The sequence below is a fragment of the Salvelinus sp. IW2-2015 genome, unplaced genomic scaffold, assembly GCF_002910315.2.
Source record: "Salvelinus sp. IW2-2015 unplaced genomic scaffold, ASM291031v2 Un_scaffold741, whole genome shotgun sequence".
In the NCBI taxonomy this organism is placed as follows: domain Eukaryota; kingdom Metazoa; phylum Chordata; class Actinopteri; order Salmoniformes; family Salmonidae; genus Salvelinus; species Salvelinus sp. IW2-2015.
Window position 1 is genome coordinate 517,275 of NW_019942601.1, and position 15,106 is coordinate 532,380.

The 15,106-nt window shown below is 43.2% G+C and overlaps 1 protein-coding gene across 1 annotated transcript in view; it reads left to right on the forward strand.

The window, feature by feature from the left end:
* dzip1l (DAZ interacting zinc finger protein 1-like) overlaps positions 1–15,106 on the forward strand; it is a 39,469-nt gene that overhangs the window by 16,506 nt on the left and 7,857 nt on the right. Inside the window, exons 8-15 of the mRNA XM_070438300.1 lie at positions 225–353; positions 1,938–2,000; positions 2,122–2,262; positions 2,394–2,424; positions 2,756–2,848; positions 2,939–3,072; positions 5,897–6,119; positions 6,344–6,473. Of these exons, the coding sequence (XP_070294401.1) occupies positions 225–353; positions 1,938–2,000; positions 2,122–2,262; positions 2,394–2,424; positions 2,756–2,848; positions 2,939–3,072; positions 5,897–6,119; positions 6,344–6,473 (944 nt within the window). The remainder of the gene's footprint in view (positions 1–224; positions 354–1,937; positions 2,001–2,121; positions 2,263–2,393; positions 2,425–2,755; positions 2,849–2,938; positions 3,073–5,896; positions 6,120–6,343; positions 6,474–15,106) is intronic.

Sequence of the window (15,106 nt, forward strand, 5' to 3'; positions counted from 1 at the left end):
TGCCAGTTATGCCAGTTTTATACCAGTTATGCCAGTTTTATACCAGTTATGCCAGTTTTATGCCAGTTTTATACCAGTTATGCCAGTTTTATACCTTGATGTATTTTTTCTAAAACAAATACTTAATGCCAACATGAAAATAATAATAATAATAATATGTTCAGTTTTTCTTTACTTACTGTGTTGTCTCATGACTTAACAAGATGGGAAAACTCACTTGACAGAAACTGCAGGAGCTCCAGACCAGAGAAGAAGTGACTGTTTCTAACCTGGGCTCCTATCAAGAGGACGATGAGCTGCAGCAGAGAGAGGAGGCAGCGAAGAGGATGATGAAGAAGAAGATGTCTGAGCAGGTAAGACAGAAGAACACACCACTACCTGGGCTCTGTTTGTCTCAGTACTCTTCTGGCCATCTATCCATCTATCCATCTATCCATCTATCTATCTATCTATCTATCTATCTATCTATCTATCTATCTATCTATCTATCTATCTATCTATCTATCTATCTATCTATCTATCTATCTATCGATTCTATCTATCTATTCTATCTATTTCTATCTATCTATCTAATCTTATCTATTCTATCTATCATCTATCTATCTATCTATCTAATATCTACTATTCAATTCACATTTTCAAGGGCTTTATTGGCATGGAACATGTGTTAACATGCCAAAGCGTGGTAGATATTATACAAAAGTGAAAAAACAATACAAATTAACAGTAAACATTACACATACAGAAGTTTCAAACAATTAAAGACATTACCAATGTTATATTATATTATATATTACAGGTTGTAACAATGTACAAATGGATAAAGCACACAAATTAAAATTAAATAAGCATAAATATGGGTGTATTTACAATGTTGTTTGTTCTTCACTGGTTGCCTTTTCTTGTGGCAACAGGTCACAAATCTTGCTGCTGTGATGCACACTGTGGAATTTCTCCCAGTAGTATGGGAGTTTATCAAATTGGATTTGTTCAAATTCTTTGTGGATCTGTTTGAGATCTAGGGGAAATATGTCTTCTAATATGGTCAACATTGGGCAGGAGGTTAGGATGCAGGCTCAGTGTTCCACCTCATTTGTGGGCAGTGCACATAGCCTAGTCTTCTCTTTGAGAGCCATGTCTGCCTACGGCGGCCTTTCTCAATAGCAAGGCTATGCTCACTAAGTCTTGTACATAGTCAAAGCTTTCCTTAAGTTGGGTCATCCAGTGGTCAGGTATTCTGCCCACTGATTTACTATCTATCTATCTACTCTATCTATCTTCTATTTTTCTATCTATCTATTATCTATCTATCATCTACTATCTATCTATCTATCTATCTATCTATCTATCTATCTATCTATCTATCTATCTATCTATCTATCTATCTATTCAATTCAATGTCAAGGCTTTATTGGCATGGGAACATGTGTTAACATTGCCAAAGCAAGTGAGGTGATATTATACAAAAGTGAAATAAACATACAATAACAGTAACATACACATACAAGAAGTTTAAACAATAAAGACATTAACAAATTTATATTATATATATACAGTGTTGTAACAATGACAATGGATAAGCACACAGTTAAAAAAATAATAAGCTAAATATGGTTGTATTTTACATGGTGTTTTTCTTCACTGGTTGCCTTATCATATTATCTATCTATTTCTATCTATCTATCTATTCGTATCTATCTATCTTCTATCTATCTATCTATCTATCTATCTATCTATCTATCTATCTATCTATCTATCTATCTATCTATCTATCTATCTATCTATCTATCTATCTATCTCTCACCAGCTGAGATGTCAGTATGTGGTCTATTAAGACATGTTGCTATGAAATCAGGAGAATCGACACAAAGCTTAAACTAAAATCCACGTTGGGTGTTAGCACGGGCCTTTTTTCTATCTCTGTCCGTCTCCTTCAGAAGCGTGAGTGGAACAAACGGTTTAAAGAGGTCCAGAACAGGCACATGTTGGAGAGAGATGAGGTAAGATGCATGTCTGTGCTTTGGTGCCCCCTTCTTTGGATTTGTGTGTGTGTGTGTGTGTCGGGGGTTGGGTTGAATAGCGGACACTAAAAGTATTCTCCTAACGTGTTGTCCTCCTCAGCTGCAGAGTGAGAATGATAGGCTGCAGCTGGCCCTGTCTGTAGAACACAGGTCAGACCGACACAGGCTAGAACAACAGGTCACCTCCCTGTCTGCCAGGGTCCAACAGAAAGACCGGCTCATCAGGTCTCAGGAGAATAAGGTATGATCATCAGCTACCAACACTATGCTGTTGTTGTTGATTGCTGTCCGTCTATAATTACGGCAGTATGTTAAGTTGTTGTCTTGGTCGAGAGCGCTTTTATCAGGTCTGTATTACCATCTGTATTACAGATCAACAGGATGTCTAGAAGACCAGTGGCAGGTAATACAAAACACAGGCCTATTTATTTATTCTAGACTTTTATTGTATTCAAGATACTATGTTCTAGAGAGGCAGCTCTTGGGGAACTGTGTGGGGGGGGATCTTGGAGGGTTCGGGTCCCCTGTTTTTTGGCCTTGTGGGAGATCTGTCGACGTGCCCTTGAGCAGGGCGTTGACCCTGGATGCTTCTGTGTGTCGCTTCTGAATGGGAGTCTGTTGGATGACTGGTGTGATGTAGTTGTTCAGCGGCTTCACTGCAAGTATATTGTATGTTTAGGATATTCAATCAAATAAAACATATTTTCTATGGTAATGTGATGGTTTTCTGTCAGATACTGCCATCAAACAAGCGGTCCAACACTCCACAGAGGAGGAGGAGGAGGAGGAGGAGGAGGAGGAAGAGGAGGAGGAGGAGGAGGAAGAAAGTATGCATTAATCATACTATGAATCATGTATATTTTGTTAGTCTTCTTTTTATAGAACAATTAAAGTCAACATCCTGTGATATCTCCTAGATCTGGAGGACTCTGGTGAGACCAGGAGGAGACTGTTGGAGTCCCTCCGGAGGAACCCCGCCTTGGTGAAGGAGTTCAGAGCCATACTAGAGGAAACGCTGGAGGAGAGGCTGGAGAAGATGGGCCTTAGAAAGGTACGTACACTTTATTCAATCAATCACTCAGGTCAATCAAATCAGCAGTTGTCACAAAGTTAAAGTTAAATAAATATGCATTCGGAAAGTATTCAGACCCTTTGACTTTTTTCCACATTTTGTTACCTTACAGCTTTATTCTAAAATGTATTAAATCTTTCCTCCCCCCTTCCCCCCCCTCGTCAATCTACACACAATACCCCATAATGACAAAGCAAAAACTTTGTATTTTTATTTTTTAACTGAAATTACATTTACGTAAGGATTCAGACCCTTTACTCGGGACTTTGTTGAAGCACCTTTGGCAGTGATTACAGTCTCGAATCTTCTTGGGTATGACGCTACAAGCTTGGCACACCTGTATTTGGGGAGTTTCTCCCATTCTTCTCTGCAGATCCTCTCAAGCTCTGTCAGGTTGGATGGAGAGCGTCGCTGCACAGCTATTTTCAGGTCTCTCCAGAGATGTTCAATAGGGTTCAAGTCCGGACTCTGGCTGGGCCACTCAAGGACATTCAGAGACTTGTCGCGAAGCCACTCCTGAGTTTATCTTGGCTGTGTGCTTAGGGTGGTTGTCCTGTTGGAAGGTGAACCTTCTACCCAGTTTGAGGTCTTGAGCTTTCTGGAGCAGGTTTTCATCAAAGATCTCTCTGTACTTTGCTCTGTTCATCTTTCCCTCGATCCTAACTAGTCTCCCAGTCCCTGCCGTTGAAAAACATCCCCACAGCATGATGCTGCCATCACCATGCTTCACCATAGATGGTGCCAGGTTTCCTCCAGACGTGACGCTTGGCATTCAGGCCAAAGAGTTAAATCTTGGTTTCATCAGACCAGAGGATTTTGTTTCTCATGGTCTGAGTGCTTTAGGTGCCTTTTGACAAACTCCAAGTGGGCTGTCATGTGGCTTCCATCTGGCCACTCTACCATAAAGGCCTGATTGGTGGAGTGCTGCAGAGATGGTTGTCATCTGGAAGGTTCTCCCATCTCCACAGAGGAACTCTGGAGCTCTGTCAGAGTGACCATCGGGTTCTTGGTCACCTCCCTGACCAAGGACCTTCTCCCCCGATTGCTCAGTTTGGCCTGGCGGCCAGCTCTAGGAAGAGACTTAGTGGTTCCAAACTTCTTCCATTTAAGAACCAAGGAGGCCACTGTGTTCTTGGGGACCTTCATTGCTGTCAATGTTTTGGTACCCTTTCCCAGATCTGTGCCTCGACACAATCCTGTCTCGGAGCTCTACGGACAATTCCTTCGACCTCATGGTTTGGTTTTTGCTCTGACATGCACTGTCAACTGTGGGACCTTATATAGACAGGTGTTCCTTTCCAAATCATGTCCAATCAATTAAATTTACCACAGGTGGACTCCAATCAAGTTGTAGAAACATCTCAAGGATGATCAATGGAAACAGGATGCACCTGAGATCAATTTCGAGTTCCTTCACAAAGGGTCTGAATACTTATGTAAATAAGGTATTTCTGTTTTCTAAAAACCTGTTTTCACTTTGTCATTATGGGGTATGTTTTTTGTTTTTTTTCTTCAATTTTAGAATAAGGCAGTAAACGTAAACAAAATGTTGAAGAAGTCAAGGGGTCTGAATACTACTGAATAGGGTATATAGGGTGTATATAGGGTATATAGGGTCTTCTCTCAGTGCTCTGGAATGTAGTGAAATATAAATGCCTAAATGGCATTTTCTTTAGCCTATTGTCATCATGAATTACATACAATCAATCATTAGACTGTTCTCTACAATATTATAACCTAAGTATGCTTTTACTGAACAGTGTTGATTAAATAAGTTTGCTGTGACCGTTGCTAGTTTAGATCGCCGAGCTCTTGGTTGTATTTCTGTAACCGATGTGAAATGGCTAGCTAGTTAGCGGGGGTACGCGCTAATAGCGTTTCAATCGGTAACGTCACTCGGTCTGAGACCTTGAAGTAGTTGTTTATGGAGCGATGGGTAACGATGCTTCGTGGGTGTCAGTTGTTGATGTGTGGAGAGGGTCCCTGGTTCGAGCCCAGGTAGGGGCGAGGAGAGGGACGGAAGCTATACTGTTTTACATCTCTTCCATATTTCGGCATTTGGAGGTGGTAACATTAGAAGGTGCTTCTGCACTTTGGACCAATCAAAATCAACTTGATACCGTCGTCATTTATCATCTGTAGATCTGTGGTATTTTATTTCTCTAACCCTGGTCAATCAATGTTGAGGGGCCGTTTCTATCGCGATTCAAAGGGAAACACTCAGAAATACATCTTTTTTTTTTTATGTCAGAGGGCAGATATTGAAATTAATTATGTTAGCGTTGTAAATTTTATATATACTGTGTGTGTGTATATATATATATAGGCTCAATTTTGTTTTGTGTTCCGCCGATTTCGTTTAGAAAAAGCTCATGTTATCACACCCCGAATTGCAGCTACTAGCTAGCTTGTGAGTTGACGTTCAAAGTTAACGCCATTCTGCCCACAGAGCAGTGACAGCGTTCTGTTGAGCAGCGACCACTGTTGACCCGTAAGGACGTTCTATTCACTGTAATCAGGCTACATTCTCAAGAGGTAGATTGTCTGTAACCGTGGAACCATATATGGTAGAGACATACGGGTTGAACTAATGTTTTTCTGAATTGAATTCTCTATTGAATTAACATATTTCATGAACATTTAATTAAATAACAATGTTATGGGTGAACACCCTACATGCAAGGAAATCCATATATTCAAGACAGTATTCTCTCTAACTGAAGTCAAAATCTGTCATTTTATTATAACAAATGCCTAATGGGAGAAGTGATCTATATCTAAAATCCCTTATGTTACATTCCAGGGAACCAAGGGTATATCCAAGAAGTCCTTTAAGAGCCTGAGCGCGTTGGTATCTGGTCAGCGACATCAGATGTCCAAACAGAAGGCAGACCTCCTGGAGCTCAGAGAGAGCCTGGCCAGAGAGCTGACGCGCAGGGTGCACGCCCTGCAGAGGAGCCAGGGGACCACCGTACCTACTTTACCCAGACAGGCTACCATACCCAGTACCACCCCGCAGTCCCGCAGTAAGGACCAACACACACCTCCGTATTGTACCTAACCTTCAGGTCCAAGAAGCATGTCACACAGCTTCATCTCCATGGAGATGTGCCACTCAGTCTCTACGTTTTCACACACACTCCTGCTCTTAGTACCAGGGTTGGCCTCAATTATATTTCAATTTACTCAATTCAGGAAGTAAACTGAAATCCCCCAGATCTGCTTAGCACATTAACATGTTTGTCTTTAGAGAAGAGGAGTCCTAGCCGGGAGAAGAGTCCAAAAAGCAGACAGACACCAGTGAAGGTGAAAGCCTCCTTGAGGAAAGAGAAGGCTCCACAACCTCAACAGACACCAGGGACTCATAGAAAAAAGAACAGGTATGCCCATAGTATCTACTGAACGTACCCCACTGCCATGTTTACAGTATCTACTGAACGTACCCCACTGCCATGTTTACAGTATCTACTGAACGTACCCCACTGTGAACGGTCCCATGCCACATGCTTACAGTTATACTGAAGTACCCCAATCGCGCATGCATTTAAAAATCTATGAACGTAACACCCACTGATGTTTAAGTTATGAACGTACTCCCATCGTTCAGTATATGATATTGACGTACCCGATGGACTATTGTTTCAGTACATATGATACGTCCTCACTGCCGATGTTTACAGTAATCCTACTGAACAATACCATGCCATGTTATCTAGTATCCCCAGTATGAACGTACACCTCCGCGTGCCGGTCCCTTAGTTCTCTCATCGGCAGCTAGGTGCGTTATGTCATCGACAGCAGCCGACCGAGTGATTCCCACCGCTAAGATTGTACGCTCTTTTTTATTTCCTGTTCGTACAGGGCTAGTTTGCTAAAAATGTAGAAATACATCAAAAATAATAATAAATAATCAAAAAAATGTTTTTTTCCGCAGGCTTCCTGAAGTTATTACCGGAAGAAGTTTTTCCTATCTTTCCTGCTTGTGTATTGTTTGTTCAGTAATAGCGAAGCGTCCACTGCATGTTTAGTATCTGACTGACGTACCCCACTGCCATGTTTAACAGTATCTACTGAAGTACCAGCGCCGATGTTACAGTTGTACTGACCGTAACCGCCACTGCTGTTTACAGTATCTCTAACTCGAACGTACCACTGCATGTCTTACAGTTATCTGATGAAGCGTACCACGTGATGTTTCAGTATATACTCAGACGTAGCCAACTGATGTTATCGTATCTACATGAATACCACTCGCCATGTTATAGTATCTAACTGAACGTACCCCCTGCCATGTTTACAGTATACCTCTACTCGAACGTACCCACTGCCACTGGTCTTACAGTCTACTGAAGTACCCACTGCCATTTTACAGTATCTACTGAACGTACCCACTGGCCATGTTTACAGTAGATCTACTTGATACAATTGTACCCCACTGCCATGTTGTACTATATCTACGTGACGTACCCCACTGCCATGTTGACAGTATCTACTGACTACCCACTGCCATGTTTACAGTATCTACTCGAAACGTACCCCATGCCATGTTTACTATCTACTGAACGTACCCCACTGCCATGTGTTTTACAGTATCATCTACTGAACGTACCACTGCCATGTTAAGTACGTCTGAACGTACCACTGCCATGTTTACAGTATCTACTGAACGTACCCCACTGCCATGTTACAGTATTACTGAACGTACCCACTGCCATGTTTACAGTATATACTGAACGTACCCACTGCCATGTTACAGTATTATCTGAACGTACCCCACTGCCATGTTCTACAGTATAAGTACATACTGAACGTACCCCACTGCCATGTTTACAGTATTTACTGAACGTACCCCCTATGCTTGTTTCAGTATCTACTGAACGTACCACTGCCATTTACAGTATTATCGACGACCCCACTGCCTGTGTACAGTACTAACTGAACGTACCCCACTGCCATGTTACAGTATATACTGAACGTACCCACTGCCATGTTTAACTAGTATCTCTGAACGTACCCCACTGCCATGTTTACAGTCATCTACTGAACTGTAGCCCACTGCCATGTTTACGATCTACTGAACGTACCCCACTGCCATGTTTACAGTATATACTGAACGTACCCACTGCCATGTTTACAGTATACTATGAACGTACCCCACTGCCATGTTTACAGTATCCTACTGAACGTACCCACTGCCATGTTTACAGTATCTACTGAACGTACCCCACTGCCATGTTTACAGTATTCTACTGAACGTACCAACTGCCCATGTTTAACAGTTATCTACTGAACGTACCCACTGCCATGTTTACAGTATCTACTGAACGTACCCCACTGCCATCGTTTGTACAGTACCTGTATACGTGATCTTTCTCTTTCAGCACCCCTCCTCCTTCAGTTTGAGGATGAGGCATCAGGAGAAGACATTCCCTCTGTCACCAGCCCTGGCAGTAGGTCTGGTGTCTCTGTCACCAGCCCTGGCAGTAGGTCTGGCCCTCTGTGAGGGTGGTGCAGTCTGGATCCCAGCCAAGGCAGATGTACCCCAATGTCTGGTTCTACCAGGGAGAGGGACTGGTCTGGGACAGACAGATCTCTCAGAAGGGCCTACAAGTCTAACAACCCACCGTGGAGGTCCGACCGGTTTTGTTTATTGGATCTGTTTTAGCCCACAATAAGGGCCAATCTACCATGAATCCAAACGTATCATCTATTATGTAACTTACAGTTCTACAATTTGTATTGTCATTGCATTGCTATACAGTAAGTTTTCATCTTGCCCAGGGCTCTAATTTTTATGTTTTTGAATATGAGTATTGAAGAGTATCAGATTATTCAGCTGGGTTTGTTTTGTGTTGTCCGGTCTGTAGTTAAAACGCTGACCAGAACTTGGAGAGACAGTTGAGTTCTCCATGAACAAGCCAGTAGAGGAACCAGAGTGGTGGTGCCACCAGCAGCAGCCAAGGTTTACCCAACCCCAAACCCAGGACAGCGTTAAAAACCCTACAGGTAACAAATACAGCGGCTTTCAGAAAGCGCTCGCTGACTTTTTCCAATTTTTTGTTGTGTTACAGTCTGGATGTGTAAATGGACACATTTTTATTTTTTGTCCTCGACTAGACAAAAAATCCATATGTAAAGTAGAACTATTGTTTTTTTTTTTTTTATGTTTACAAATTAAAATGAAAAGCTGAATTGTCTTGAGTCAGTAATATATTCAACCCTTTGTTATGGCAACCTACATACTGTACTTCAGGAGTAAAATGTGCTTAAAGTCACATAAAGTTGCATGGACTCGCTGTGTGCAATAATAGTTTAACATGATTTTGAATAACTACCTCATCTCTGTACCCCACACATACAATTAACTGTACAGTCCCTCAGTCAAGCAGTGAATTTCAAACAGCAGGGAGTTTTCCAATGCCTTGCAAAGGACACATATTGGTAGATGGTAAACAAAAAAAAGACATGTGATATCCCTTTGAGCATGGTGAAGTTATTAATTTCACTTTATGGTGTATCAATACATCAGTCACACAAGATACAGGCGACCTTCCTAACTCAGTTGTCGGAGAGGAAGAACCGCTCAAGATTTACCACGAGGCAATGGTGACTTAAAACAATTACAGAGAAGGAAAGGAAGCCTGTACAGAATAAGTGCCTTTAGTGCTTTGTTGCATCGTGCTTGCAACAAGGCACTAAGTAATACTGAACCAATTGCGGAGCCTCCGGAGGGATGCAGAGGCAAATTCAGAGGCTCTGTACCCGCTCGCGTGCAACCAATTTTTAACAATGTGGAGGCTACGTATAGCTCCGCAATGAATAATGGTTGACGGTAGAGGGGGGTAGTCTAAATAGGAAAAGAGGATAATCTTATGTAGAGAAAATCATATATAAATAGAAGACTTAAAAGAATTGTATGTAGACAGACATAAGTCTCATTGTACGGGATATTTGTCTTTGATAATTTTAAATGTTGTCTGCTGTAGTTATCTACGAAGACTTTCGGAATGAATTTGGAGGGCTAATAATTGCTGCTGTTACTCTCTAGAAATGGGAAAGTTTGGCACTGTGAAACATAATACTGGGTCTGTGTCTCTACTCCGATAGAACTTGGGAATTGGCATTAAGTGTGAGTATATTTATGGCTTACGCTAGTATTCTGCTTGATCTTCTGGGAAATTTTCAACATTATAGAATATAATTCGATTTTGTGTATCTAACAGAATGTTTTTGCGCGTCTGTCTATGAAGTTCTGCTGTATGGGTTATTGTCTGATGGTAGACTCCCCCTGGATCTATTTCATTTGTCCTAACACTTATATTTGGTCTGCTCCTAGGTCGTTAGTACTACGAATGGGGACACTCTACCTATAATACATTCTGATGTCACGGTTGTTATTTGGCTCTATTGAATCTTCTGCCGGCACATCTGCGGTTTAATATAATTGCTTGCTCGCTATTTCTACAGTATTATGTGAGAATGGTACGCTTAAATATTATTGCTGTTGTATTCTCTTAGAACTTTGTTGGCAAGTCCTTGTTCACTTCGTAAAAGGTACATTTGTCTTATCCTTGCTCTGCTAATTTGGTAGTATCCTCCTCGGTAATTTTGTTCTTCGTTGTTATCTCCTTGCAACTCTCTGTGGCAATTGTCTGTGGAAACTATGATTGTTCTTTTGTTTTGTTATCTTCTCTAGTAGATGTGTAATCTTTCATGCACTTGCTAAATTTCCAATCTTTCTTTCTGCTGAATCTTTGCAGTTGTGTGTTTGCTGGTTCGGGAGTGGGTTAGGGTGCTTTGCTGGTGGATGCTCGCACTTAATAATTGTCGTAAGCTGCCTCTATGGTTAGGGCATTCCGTGCGTTTGTGTGTGCTGATCGTGCGGTTTATTTTTATTGTGAGTACTATGCGTCGTCGTTGCTGCGCGTGTATAGACTGGTGTCGTCTTTGGTTCCCGTGTGTGAGCTGCTATACTATTGTGTGAGTACCGGTGGTGGCTGTGTGAGCGCTGCTCTCCCATTGCGCGGAGATAGGTTGGGTTCTCAGTTGGCAGTCGTCTTGTGTGTTTGCTTTGTTTTGGTTTTTTGAGTTAACTTTTTCTTTGGTTGGCTGCTCGATGATTACTTGTTCTGGTTTGCTGAGCCCTACTGGCGTTGTGGTGTGTTAGCTCACCTTTGTGTGTGACATGTATCCTTCTGTGTTCTCGTGAGCTTATCCGCCGTACTTGGGTGTTGTGGGTGTGGTCTCCTGGTTTGTTCCGGTTGTATGCTCACCCTGCTGGCGCGTGGCGTGTCTGCGAGTTTCTCCTGCGGTTCGATGTGGTGGAGTAGCCTTTGGGTGGTGAATGATCCTGATCTGTGCTGAGTACCTCGCGTGATGTTCGAGTCACATCCTCGTGTCGCTGGTGAGATACCTTGTTGGTCTCGCTGAACTGCCGTGTCTCTGTGGTGAGTAACCTCTGTTGGTGTGTGTGGTTCCCTGTGGTGTGAGTCAGCTCTCACCCCTGTGGCGCTCTGTGTGACGCATACTGTCGGTCGTGTTGTGGAGTTACTTACTTTGTGGTCGTAGTTATTTTTGGCTATACATACACTAATATACCGGCGAGACGCGGCTTCTTATTCGTGACAGGGTCGGTAGACGGCGGTTGTTGGTCTTAGGGATCCGCTTTGTGCTGGCGGAGTTTCCACGCTTAGATGGTGTGAGCGTTGTTCTCTTTCTCGCATTGTCGTGACGCGCACGCGCATCATGGTCGCTGACGCGCTCTCTAGGCCGACTCACCTGGTGCGTGTGAGTACTCTTTGTGCTCGAGGTCTCCGTGGCTCCGTCTCATCTGTCGCGCGACTGATTCCCAAGTGGTAGTGTCCGGGTTTCATAGGGGTTCCTAGTCGATTGTCGAAGTTAGCTGTGGTGTGTACGGCATCATCTCCATTTTGCCGGTAGCCTCAGACGCGTAGTTTGGGCTCTTATGTGTCCTACTTCCTGTTGGCAGTTGCGCTGCACTTCTCCTATGGGTGCAGCTCTGTATCCTCACTGTGGCCAATGTCTGGCTTGATCTTGCTTGGCTATCTATTGTGCACTGACTCCTCTATTCTGGGGGAAGGTGGTGTTGAAGCGGGGACCAGATGCACCCAGGAAATACTCTTCGAAACATCGCTTTAATACGGAGTATGTAGGGTTGTTTCGCAGCTGCAATACACCCCGAACAGTTTATTCACGTATGCTTGTTGTCGCACTGTTCGATCTCACCTGCCTGAGTGTTTCGAGTTTGCTTTAGCGAGTTCACTCCCCCTTCATATCTTATTGCCTCCGCTCGTCTTCGCATGGTTAGTGTTAGTCAATCACCTTCTTCTCTTCAATGTCTTCCCTCAGGTGTCTTGTCTAGTTTTCTGAGGTCTTCAGTACGTACATCCTCCTTTCAATTATCCTCTCCAGTGTGTCGTTAGTCTACGACCACCCTGCCCCCATTTGTCAACTATCCTCCCAGGTGTTCTGGCAGTTTCAGTTGTATTGTAACACCGTCCTTGCCTTTTCAGCACTCTATCCCTCCAGATCCTTGTTGTGTCACGTTAGCTTCAGTATTCATCTGCCGCCCTTCTAATCTTATTCCTCTGCTCAGTGTTCAGCATTATGGTTCCAGCACACTCTTCCCGGGCTCTCAATTATCCCTCCAGTGTGTCAGTTAGTTAGACATCGTCTCCCCTTCATTAGTCCTCCAGTGTTTCAGTTAGTTTAGACACATCCCCTTCCAAATTATCCTCGTGCCAGTGTTCAGTTAGGTTATGACTACCTCCCCTTCCAATGTATCCCTCGAGTGGTGTCGAGTTAGTTAAGACACCATCACCTTCAAATTATCCTCCAGTTGTTTTCAGTTAGTTAGACACGTCCCCTCAATTATCCTCCAGTGTTTCAGGTTAGTTAAGGACACCTCCCCCTTCAAACTTGATCCCTCCAGATGTTTCAGTTAGTTAGACAACCTCCCTTCAATTTCCCTCGGCAGTTGTTTAGTTAGACACCTCCACTTCAATTAAATCCATGCCGTGTTTTCAGTTAGTTAGACCACCCCCCTTCAGCAATTCTCCTCCAGTGTTTTCAGTTAGTTTAGACACCTCCCCCTTCAATTATCGCTCCAGTTTTCAGTTAGTTCAGACACCTCCCCCTGTCAATTAATCCCTCAGTGTTTCAGTTAAGTTTAGAGCACTCCCTTCAATTATGCCTCAGTGTTTTTCCAGGTTAAGTTAGAGCACCTTCCCCCTTCAATTATCCTCCAGTGGTTTCAGTTAGTGTAGACACCTCCTCCCCCTCTCAATTATCCTCCAGTTTTTTCAGTTAGACACCGTCCCCCTTCAATTAATCCCTCCAGTGTTTCAGCTTAGACACCTCCCCTTCAATATTCGCCTCCAGTGTTTTCAGTTAGACACGCATCCCCCTTCAATTAACCCTCCAGTGTTTCAAGGTTAGGACACCTCCCCTTCCAATTCTACCGCTCCAGTGTTTCAGTTAGTTTAGACACCTCCCCCTTCAATTATCCCTCCAGTGTTTCAGTTTGTAGACACCTTCCCACTTCAATTATCATCCAGTGTTTTCAGTTAGTTAGACACCCCCCCCTTCCAAATTATCGGCCCTGCAGTGTTTCAGTTAAGTTAGAACACCTCCCCCTTCAATTGATCCCTCCAGTTTTCAGTTCTAGTTAGACACCCTCCCCGCTTCATTATCCCTCCAGTGTTTTCAGTTAGTTGACACCTCCCCTTCAATTATCCCCTCCAGTGGTTTCAGTTAGTTAGACACTCCCCTTCAATATCCCTCAGTGTTTCAGTTAGTTAGGACACCTCCTTAAATTATCCTCCAGTGGTTTCAGTTAGACACCTCCCCTTCAATTATCCCTAGCAGTGTTTTCAGTTATGACACCTCCCGCCTTCAATTATCCCTGCCAGTGTTCTCAGTTTAGACACCTCCCCCTGTCAATTATCCCTCCAGTGTTTCAGTAGTTAGGACAACCTCCCCCTTACAATGTATCCCTCCAGTGTTTCAGTTTAGTTAGACCCTCCCCTTCAATGTATCCCTTCCAGTGTTCAGTTAGTTAGACAACCTCCCCTTCCAATTATCCCTCCAGTTGTTTCAGTTTTAGTTAGCCACCTCCTCCTTCAATTATCCCCTCCAAGTGTTTCAGATTAGTTAGACAACCTCCCCCTTCAATTATCCTCCCAGTGTTCTGCAGTATTAAGCACATCCCCCGTTCAGATTATCCCTCCAGTGTTTCAGTTAGTTAGACCACCTCCCCCTTCAATTATCCGCTCCAGTGTTTCAGTTAGTTAGACACCTCCCTTCAATTAATCCCTCCAGTGTGTCAAGTTAGTTTAGAGCACCTCCCCCTTCAAGTATACGCTCTCGTGGTTTCAAGTTAGTTTAGACACCTCTCCCCCTTCAATATTCACTCCAGTGTTTCCGTTAGACACTTCCCCCTGTTTCAATTACCTGCCAGTGTTTCAGTTAGACACCTCCCCCTTCAATTTATCCCTCAGTGTTTCAGTTAGACACCTCCCCCTTCAATTATCGTCCTCCAGTGTTTCAGTTTAGTTAGACACCTCCCCCTTCAATATCCCTCCAGTGTTTCAGTTAGTTAGACACCTCCCCCTTCAAGTTATCTCGAGTGTTTCCGTTAGTTAGACACCTCCCCCTTCAATTATCCTCCAGTGTTTCGTATTCAGTGTAGTTAGAACACACCTCCCGCTTCCATTAATCCCTCCAGTGTTTCAGTTAGTTAGAAACTCCCCTTACCATATCCCTCCAGTGTTTCAGTTAGTTAGACACCTCCCCCTTCAATTATCTCGAGTGTTTCAGTTAGTTAGACACCTCCCCTTCAATTATCCTCCAGTGGTTTAAGATAGACACGCTCCCCCTTCACTTACCCCTCGCCAGTGGTTATCAGTTAGACACCTCCCCTTCAATATTCCCTGCCATGTTCAGTTAGACACCGTCCTTCAATATCCTCCAGTGTTTTCAAGTTTAGACACCT